This window comes from Tursiops truncatus, chromosome 3, assembly GCF_011762595.2.
Source record: "Tursiops truncatus isolate mTurTru1 chromosome 3, mTurTru1.mat.Y, whole genome shotgun sequence".
NCBI lineage: Eukaryota > Metazoa > Chordata > Mammalia > Artiodactyla > Delphinidae > Tursiops > Tursiops truncatus.
The window spans coordinates 55,757,128-55,767,711 of record NC_047036.1 but is presented as its reverse complement, the minus strand read 5'-3'; the positions used below and the strand labels follow the sequence as shown (position 1 = coordinate 55,767,711).

The following is a 10,584-nucleotide window of genomic DNA, read 5'->3' as shown; positions in this document are numbered from 1 at the left end:
AAAAAAGAGGCTGTGGAAAACCCATCCTAACATAAGCATGAGTAAATCACTGGTCTGCGTCTTTCAGGAGTATTTGCTTTTTACATCAGAACCGCAAGAAAAGGGAGTTTGGGGAAATTTCCTTTGTGGGGACTGATCTAGTGAACAGAAGATGAGTTACTGAATAAAACCAAATTATGGGGCTTCCCTGGTGGTGCAGTGGTTAAAAATCTGCCTGCCAATGCAGGGGACACAGGTTCGAGCCCTGGTCTGGGAAGATCCCACATGCCGTGGAGCAACTAAGTCCGTGTGCCACAACTACTGAGCCTGTACTCTAGAGCCCACGAGCCACAATTACTGAGCCCGTGTGCTGCAACTACTGAAGCCCTCACGCCTAGAGCCCATGCTCTGCAAAAAGAGAAGTCACTGCAATGAGAAGCCTGCGCACTGCAACGAAGAATAGCCCCTGCTCGCCACAGCTAGACAAAACCCACGCGCAGCAACGAAGACCCAAATTATGAATTAGAGAACCACCTCAAAAATTTTCCCCTGGACTCAGAGGGAAAAGATCAAGGTAAAAAGGAGAAAAGATATAGTTCACACAAACATAGATATAAGAGATTCTATATTTATATAAAAGAATCCCAGAAAGAGAACTAAACATACAGCAGAGAAACAATAATCAAAGAAATGAGAAAAATATCTTTCACTTAACCAAAGAAAATCTAGAATCTTTCCATTGAAGGGGCTCAACAAGATTCAGGCGAGATTATGGAGACAGACCTACCCCAAGATACCCTGAGTGACATTTCTGAAGTACAAGTATAGGAAATAATCTCTACTCAGATATTGAGGGAGAGACAACACTCCAACAACAACAACAACAAAAATGACAATTACAGTGAAAGATTTCCCTTACCCCAATGCCAGAAAACGATAGACCAACAGCATGACAGAACACTTCTACATCAATTACTAAAAACTGTTTTTTGAAAAAGCAAAATAAACACAAATTCAAGTATGAGAGGATTCAGAAACACAATACCCAAGTACCCAGTCCCCAGAAAGGCACTCGAAGAAAGATTCCCATCAATTAGAGTAAAGAACTCAAAAATTGAGACAATGTTAAGAAGAGTCAATGATGAGCAATGCCAATAAAACTTAGAATTAAGTCAAGAAAAGTGTTGCTATTGGTTGGGTATTTTAATGCAAATGTTAACATATTGCTCCTAAGGTAAAAATATAGAAAAATTTAAATGTTAAAAACCTGGATATAAAATACTAGATTAGTTTAAAAGATACTGGAAGGTACCAGTTATGAGTTTAAGATTCTACTACACAACCCAATAGAGCTGCCGTGAGGAGTCAGGAAAAGGAGTAGTTGTAGGAGTAGCAGTGATAGGAGAGGAAAACCTGGACATGGAGGTAAACTGAAAGAAGAAAAGCTATCAATAAATTAGAAAATCTATCAATAAATTCACCATGTCAAGCAGACAAGGTGAAGGACCGGCAGCAAAAACAGCAAGTCTAGAAAAGCATTGTTGGGAGAAATTTGTGATGGGGACAAGACCAGAAGCAGGTATGTGGTTCTCCACTGCCTGCCCAGGGCATAGAAGAATCAGATTGTAGCCTCTCAGAAAGGGATCCAGGCCTTCAGGCTGTGAGAAGTATTAGCTGCTCACCCGGCAGGATCAAGGGCTATGGCTGTAGGACAGGGTGGAATCTTAGACTCCAATCCTGATCTTTCCACCTTAGAACTCCACCAAGATTGATTGCTCAACCACGAGCATGTGTCCATGGAGTCTGCTAGAGGCTGACTACTTCTCTAGGATGTAGATTAAGTCAGATTATTAAAAGGTCAAGTAAAATATTAATAGATTAAGATAAAATGATTATTTCAATAAATGCAGAAAAAATTCTTTGAAACTCAATACCCATTTATTTTTGAAAAAGAAAAAAACTTATCAAACCAGGAATAAAAGTAAAATTCCTCAGTCTAAGAAAGGGTATATATATTTTTTAATACACACACACATTTCCTATTAAACTTAAGAAACACTGTCACTGAAATCAAGCATAAATAAGAATGCCTGCTGTCACCTCTATACCATTGACATTACACTGACAGACCCAGTCAATGTAATAAAACAATAAGAAAAGGATAAGAATTAGAAAGGAAGCGAAAACTATCTTTATTTTCAGATAACGTGATTGTCTACATAGACAATTCAAGAGAATATATAAAAAGTATTTAAAACTAATGGGAAAGTTCAGAAACATTACAGGATCTCATGTTTATACATGATATGTAACATTCCTATATATCAATAAACCAGTTATGAAACATGATAGAATTAAAAAACATACATACTTGCAACAAAAAGACACCAAATCATCTAAAACTTGAAAAAATTCTAAAACCTAATAAGTCCAAAACCTATACGAAGAAAATTATTAGTTATTTTAAAATCCAAACTTAAATTGAGGTGATTTTAGGTTTAATCTTTCTTGTTAAAGCCTGTAGTTCAAGTAAAGTCAAAACCAATTTGGACTGAGGCATATTTGCTTTATTTCCCAGTTGCTCAAACATAGAATATTAGATATGATCAAATAAAGTAGAATTCAGTCTCCAAATACCTCACCTGGAAGGGGAATCTTAGATGTCAGCCTGTCCGAATCCCTGCAAGGCTACACAGGTAACGAGTGGCAGAGCCATGACTAGAAACCAGGCTTCCTGCTTCCACTGCAGTGCTGCCCTGCCCTTACCTCCATTCTGGTGAAACCACACCTGAACTAGAACCTAGAGTAAATCTAGAGAAGCTCCAGGTTCCTTAGAGATTCAAAACCTCAGTCCTCTCCCCGCTGCAAGCATCTCTCCCCATGTCTCCTTTCTCTGGCATCTACTATCCTCCCAGCCTTTCAGATTCCTCATTTCACAAGTCTCCAGGAGTTCAATGGCTTCCAGATTTCCAGATTTCCAGATTTTCTAGACCAGCCAAATTTCCCCCCAAATTCTGGCATCTGAAAATAGAGATCCCAAATTTTGTTTTGTTAATGGAAACATTAGGAAAACAACCATCTATTTCCACTATCATTTAATAAAACAAAGAACATTTTATAGAGAATGTACATTTCAAAAGGATGAATTTTATTGTATATAAATTATACCTAAATAAACCTGACTTTCTAAATGCAAGTATACTAAACTTTGAATTAAAACAGTTAGAAATTGGATATATCTAGCTTTGGTATCCCAACTTCCACACCACTTTACCACAGAAGATGAAATAAAGCACCATCACAAACAGAAGAGTTTTGGGAAACTACCGCTTCAGACTTTTCCTGAACAATGTCTTCTTTGTCACTCTTGTCCATCCTTACTGCTCTTATCCATCCAGGCCCTCATCACTTTTTTTCTGGACTACTGCAATATCCTCCCACCTGCCCTTTCTGTGCCCATGTCTCCCTCTCTGGTCCCTCCATTAGTGTGCTATCAGAGAGCTTCCTAAAACACAGCCCTGATCATATCATTCTGCTACCGGGAATAAAGCCTTGGCCCCTTACCCCACAATCTGAGCCAAACTTGTCTCCTTCATCATTTTACACCACATGGACCCAGTGCTCAAGTTATTTCTAACTGCATTCTCTTTTCCCTGTGTACTTTCATTCACGCTACTTCCCACACCTTAAACAAGTTTTCCCAATCTTCACCCTTTGAAATATTACACACTCTTCAAAGAATATTCAACTACCACTTTGTCTACAAGCCTTGATAACTCACCTCTTGGGCCTTCTAAATTGATTGTTCTCTCTGTCTAGTATTAGACGTATCATGTTTTATGGTGAAACTCTCACTTTATGGCAGAGACCTGGCTATCATCAATTTCTTTTTTTTTTGAATTTTGAATTTTATTTTATTTATTTATTTTATACAGCAGGTTCTTATTAGTTATCCATTTTATACATATTAGTGTATACATGTCAATCCCAATCTCCCAATTCATCACACACACACCCCGCTTGCCCCCCTTGGTGTCCATACGTTTGTTCTCTACATCTGTGTCTCAATTTCTACCCTGCAAACCGGTCCATCTATAACATTTTTCTAGGTTCCACACTGGCTATCATCAATTTCTATATTGTGTATATATAATTATTGAATGGACAATTTGCTTCTTCTCCTCCTCAGCAGATGACTTTATATCCTACTTCCCTCAGAAAACAGAAGCCATAAATAACCACCCCAACTTCCTGCCAACACACCTACAAATTCACCTGCATCTGTGCACAACATGTTCTCCCACCTTCCCACTCCTCCTTCAAACTAATCTTTTTCTTGGCTCTGAATCCCATCCCCTCATCCCTGACAAGAGCCTTGCTTCATCAATTATCTCCTCTTTCGTCTAAATTTGTAACCTCTTCCTTTCTTCTGATTCCTCTTCTCAATAGTGCAGGGAACACCAGCTAGAAATATTTACATAAACTATTTTCAAGCCAAAAGAATTTTGCTGATAGACCCTCAGGACTAGATACCCTGAAAAAAGCACACCCACACTTAGGAAGGTAAAGGAAATAAACCACAAACACACATTAGCCAGGCAAGAGAGAATTATATTCATCCATCACTGAGACAAAGAAGATTCAAAGTTGATGTCAGGACAACCACCCTCCTTATTCTCAGTCCTACTTTCTCGAGAGAAATTTCTAACCTATGAACATCTGTTAATTTCACCTGGCACCTGATTAAGGCAACTGTGTACACCCAACGGGGCCCAAAGAGCTATCCACAGGGGTAGCCACTTGTGCCTCTCCTCATGGGGCATATCTGCTAAGAGTCCTTGGTCTTCTTTCAGTTCCTCAAGCAGGTCGACATCTATCCTGCCTTTGAACATGTCAAACCCTCTGCCTGAAGCCCCTGTGGCAGAGTACTCCAACCACTCTGTTTTTGACATAACTGGCTCCTTATCCTTTAACTCTCAGCTCATAGATCACCTTTCCTGGTCACTCATTTGATACCACAATGTCCTTCATACAATTTCTCATGGCTTGTAATTTTTATTTGTTTCTTATTAATTTTTCTCACCACTAGACTATCAAGCACTAGACTATAAACTCTATGAGAACAGGAATTATGTCTATCTTACTTACCATTATGTTCTCAGTACCTAGCACATGGAAGATACTCAAAAAAGTGTGGAATGAATGAGTTATATTAAAAGCTAGCTCAGCATTGCAGTGGTTCTAGAACAGGAAGCTTAGCAGAACCACCTGAGGATCTTATTTAAACTAAACAATCCTAAATCCCCTTCCCTGACTACACTTCAAACTGTCAAAGAAAAACTATAGCTAGACAGTAGTTAAAGCCATAAAAACAGATTTTATTCAGGACTGTTGCAATAATGGAAAAGAGACCTCAGTATAGAACAGGGCTCAATTCCAAATACAGCATGGACAAGTAGTAATTTATGGCCAAGGGACAGGGTTGGGGGGTCTATGAATGGAAAGTTACTAAGAGGTAAAAGGGGAGATCCTGGCTAAACTGATCTAACAGGATCTTTGCTGAAGGTGGGCCAGGGTGATCAGACATCACTTCGGGGGTGGTGGAGGGTAAGGAACTTGATCATATTTGGAGAGCGATCAGATGTCCAGGGTGGGGAGTTCTTGATAAACTGACTTAGCAGGGTTCTTGCTAATACTGTATTTTACAAGAAAGCACACAGATGGGTCTAGGACAAGGTTCAGGAAGCTGACTAAAGTTTGGTCAAGCAAAGAATCTTTGTCAATACCTAGAGTCAGATGTGCCATTTTCAGGATCGGGAGAGGGTACAGGTACACAGGTAGACTATGCATCCCTCGTAGCCCTCCAGATTCTGGCATAGGGTGAGGGGTATAAGATCAGTAATCACCATGGGAAGGGGAATGTTTGTATGCAACTGAGAAAAGTCCTCCAGTAACTTTCACACATCATCTCCAGGCCCCTGGGAGAAACACTGCTCCATTCCTATGCCTTGTAATATTATTCCCCAGATCTTTAGATCAAGCAGCTTGTCAACTTTCAGACCCCTGATCTTTCACCCAATCTCAAAAGGTCTCTAAGGCACACACATGGAAGCCTCCATATGGCGGACAACTTTTCTCATTTAAACTTTCTCCATCTTTAATATTCTTGTCCTCTACCAAAGGGACCTTCAATCATTAAACACACTAAGACATTCTATTAGAAGAAGAGCTCTAATACTGATAAAATGAAAAGGCAACGTTACTTCCAACAAGCCACTTAAGATTAAATGTTGCCATCGTTAATGTAAAATGTTACTAGCACTATTAACTTAAAATCTGGGCACCCACACAAAATTTTTGGAAAAAGCCTTTTCATACCAAGCCCACAGATTCTCCATCATCAATCCCCTATAAGTCCATACCCTTTAATTGTATTAAACAAGAAAGGAGGGATGATATAGTAGGGGTAGGGGTGAGGGGGCAAGTTAAAGGGGTTTAGAGCAATATTCTTATTCTTCTCTTTGAACTACAAATTCCTCCAACACTTCTTGCTTTTGGGTGAAACATTCCAGGGTAAAATAGGAAGCAGTTCTAAGTGTTATCCCTGAGGGTCCTATCTGTGCACTAACCAATGATTAAAGCAATTTCCACATCTTATTTATGTAGGACTGACACAAATGGGAAGAGTTAAGGTACTCGAGAAGATAGAATTTCAACTGAAATGCTTTCTGGAAAAGCAGTGGACTATGAAACTATTGAATAACTCTTTTCAGTTTTTAAAGATTAAAATGCAACACATTTCAATCACAGCTAAAGCCTGGAATTCAAATTGAAGTGTGACCCCCCCCCCCCAAAATACATTGGCATCCCAATGAGCTAATTTCTACTAAAAAAAGAAGAGCTTCTGGGGAATTTGGGAGTCCATACAGCCTGTTCTGGAGGGACATGGAGAGAAAAGATAAATCTTTGGAGTCAGAGAAATTAGAGCTGAGATCATGATTTAGGATTGGGTAACTTGAGCTAGTTCTGTCTCCTCTCTTGGTGTCTGTTTTCTCCTCTGCAGTGGGGGCAGAGGAGTGATAATAGTATCTTGCAAGATTATTAGGAAGACCAGCCATGATAACAGTAACAATGAGAACACTGCAAAAGGCAGTTGTGTATGAAAATATTTTTTAACAGCATACTCTAGATCCCCAAGAATCAGTGGAGGGACTTTAGTTTTAAATTCTACTACTATGTAGGTGCCTCCTGAGTTTGCATTAGGAAAAAGCACCTGTTCCTCTCATGATGCTTCCACCTAACTGTTACTTAGTTTGGTTTAAATGCCCAGAAATGTGACCTCGGGTAAGCACTCAGAAACATTTTAAGACTCTTAAACTTTACATTTAAGATTTTTGTATTTCTTGAGTTGAAGCTGCCCCCACTAATTTTCACTTGTTCCCCTCAAACAACAACTCCCAAAGAGCCCACTGTTTGTTTTTTTTTTTTTAACCAATGCATATCTTCTAATAAAGAGGTGTCAAAACAAAAGTCCTAATTTTTCAAATTGCTTTTAATGTGGCTAAAGTATGGGACAATTTCTCTTGTATTGGTCTCCCTGTTAAAATTAAGTATTCTAGCTAAAGCATTTAATAAACAAAATATATCAACTCAACTCCAACCATCTTCACTTTATTTCATCTTTCTCTCTCTCTTTCTCTCTCTCTCTCTCTCACACACACACACACACACACACCCCACACCACTGCAATCAAAGAAAAATTGTGTACAAAAGCTTGTGTGGCAAACTCCTAATTAATGATGAAAACTCCTTGGAGCCCCGGTGCCGTTTTCCCAATAGACTGCTATTTTAAAAATATTTCTCCTTGAAAACAACAGTATGATTAATGCCAGCATTCCTGTTGAAATTACTTATGCAGAAACAACAAAGCACTATGAGCAATTATGAAAAACACTTTATTATGTATAATTTGTACATGCTTCAATTTGTGATGCTTGGGGTGATTTATTTTCCAGGTTGTGATGTCATCTACCAGATTTACCTGATCTAATTTTCATCCTGTCATGCCGCCTACAAAAATACAATTTTCAAAGTGAAGTTCTCCTTCTTTATTTAAATAAAAAGTAAAAGCTTTTTATTTGAAAAAGCTTTGAAAAGCTTGTCAGACAGATAAAATAAGAATAGAGTACTTTGCACACGTATCAACACCATACAAGGCATTACCCTTCACACAGTAACACCTAATGTGTTCTTTTATTTGGAAACAGCAGGAAAAGAGCCCCCTTTTCCTAAGAGGGAGATGCAAACTTTGCTGCTAAAGCCAAACTCCGGGGATGAAGGTGTGGTCCTCTGGGGAAAGTGGGGGCAGGGGGACTTATGGAGAAGGGTGGACGCCTCATAAGCACTTCAGGAGGAAGGAATTGCAGGAGGTTCCTCGGGGACAGTCGCACAGCTTCCCGATCCTAGCTCCTTTTCGCACGGCGCACTGCTCTCCCGCGTCACACTGCGAACAATACAATGTGTAGTCACCCTGCACACGCATGCCCATGCTCCCAACAGGCACGTCTCCCCACCAACACAAAGTCTGCCTCATGGGAGAGACAGATGAACCCTACCATGGGTCTAAGTACAGTCAGGCCTGAAACGAGGAGAGCCTTGTGCTTATAATTTCAGCGAGAGAACATAAAAAGAAAGAAATTTAAATTATTGAACCTCTCTTACTTTCTTCTACCTTTTGTGGGGAAGCTACACTTCCTGGCTCCTTTAATTGCTCATCCAAAAGAAAAAAAAAATCAACAAGACCTTTTTATCTAAGAGATAAACAATAGACAGACATTCTCACACCCCCTGCTCCGTGTACCCTCCTCACTCCAAGAAGATCAAAGTGTGTGTGTGTGTGTGTGTGTGTGTGTGTGTGCATGCGCGCTCTTCAAGGAAGGTGACCAGACCTGAATCAAGATTTTTGACCCTAGAACTTAGATTTTTAAAAACCTGGCAGTGGTCCAGAAGGCAGGAAGAAAATTAGAGGAACAAGCACTGACTGGATTTAAGGGCTCTTCCAACTCAGAGAATTCTTTGTGAGGTGAAAAGAACACATTTTTAGGAAATACTGCTTTCCACAGAAACCCAAGGACTGATTCCTGGCACAAACTGTTCAATCCTCCGAAATGGTTGATCTACTCTTTAACCTTAGAGACCAAGGGGCAAGGGCTGACGGTGGAAACAAAGGGGAGCCCACAGAATTCTGCAAACCCATTATCTGAATTATTTGCCACATCCTGGAGAGAAGGTTGTGTAAAAGACTCCAGGTGGTGTATTTCCTCTTGGAAAAGCATGGGGAGGGGCGACCCCAAAGCCTTACCATGGGGACTTGGCCATACTTCTTCTCATAAATCGGAATACGTTTACTCTTGAGCTTCTTCAGAACTTCCTGCAGTGCTTCGATCTGCAACACACCGCCCGCAGAGCCCCAAGTTGCCGCCTTGGCTGTGCGCCCAGCCCCGGTGCTCTCTTCCAGCCCTAGTTATAAGGAACCCCGGAGCCACACACACTCCTCCCCTGGACTCCACAAAGAGGGATGTTCAAGGGGTGGAAACTTAGCGAGCGCTGTCCCACGAACTGACCGCAGGTCCAGGAGCCTCGGAGACTCCTGTTGCTCCGAGGAGCCGGGATCAGGGATTCGCTCTACAGACTGTCTGGAGCCCGTGGGCTCAAGACGTTCTTCGGGTAACAGCGGGAGCCGGGAATCTGCGCCCACCTCCCCGGGCCCTGACTTAGGAATGGGGGTGGGGAGGCAGGGAGAGAGGAAGGACGCGCACAAAGGAAGGAACCTCGCGGCAGCCCAGGGGAGTCTGGGGCGGGGGGGGATACAGACCAGCTCCTTCTCATGGGAGGCATCCTCCACGGCGGAGTAGATGTCCAGGGCTCGCGGCTGGAGCTCGGCGCCCTCCTGGGCTAGGGTGCCCAGCAGAGGTAGCAGCAACAGCAGGGCGGCACCCAGGAAGGGCAGCAGCCGCAGGCGGGGGCTCTCCATGGTGCTGAAATCCGGCGCTACGGGGGCAACCCGCGCTCCCGCCTTTTATAGCGAGCCTGAGCCTGGGCGCAGGGAAGAAGGAGGGGGCGATGAAGGAAGGGGGTGTGGAGGAGGGTCTGGGTCAACCGTCTGTAGGCAGCGCTTCGCCGCCGCTTGACGTCAATGCCCGCTGGGCTCCAGGCGCCCCGGAACGAGGCTCTGCGTACAGATGGGCAAGAGCGCGGAAAACAGGGACCCCGCGCCCCCAAGTGCTGTCAGCCCCGTAGCAAGGGACGCTCCCCGAGGGGCCTGAGCTGAAGTCGAGGGGCAAGAGGTGAGGGATGGAGAGCGGGAGGGGACTAGGAAATGGAAAATGCCTTCGAGTCAAGGCACAGACACAAGAGTCCTTCCCCATCACCTAGCAGCCACAGCGGCACGATCCACCTCCCAGCACCACCGTGCTTCTTATCCCAGCCCCATCGGTGGCAGCAAGAAGACAGTGTTGCCTCCAGGCAGGCGCGTTTGCTGAGCACCTTACGAGGTACTCTGTGGTGGAGAGGAGGCAAATATAGTACGTAAAAGAAAGAGAAAG

The 10,584-nt window shown here is 42.4% G+C and overlaps 1 protein-coding gene across 1 annotated transcript; it reads right to left on the bottom strand.

Moving 5' to 3' along the window:
* Positions 1-8,375: 8,375 nt before the first annotated feature.
* Positions 8,376-10,013, bottom strand: CARTPT (CART prepropeptide). The gene is made up of 3 exons (XM_019929231.3): positions 9,855-10,013; positions 9,342-9,425; positions 8,376-8,483 (listed from the first exon to the last, which is right to left on the bottom strand). The coding sequence occupies exons 1-3, from the start codon at positions 10,011-10,013 to the stop codon at positions 8,376-8,378; spliced, it is 351 nt and encodes a 116-aa protein (XP_019784790.1).
* Positions 10,014-10,584: the final 571 nt, after the last annotated feature.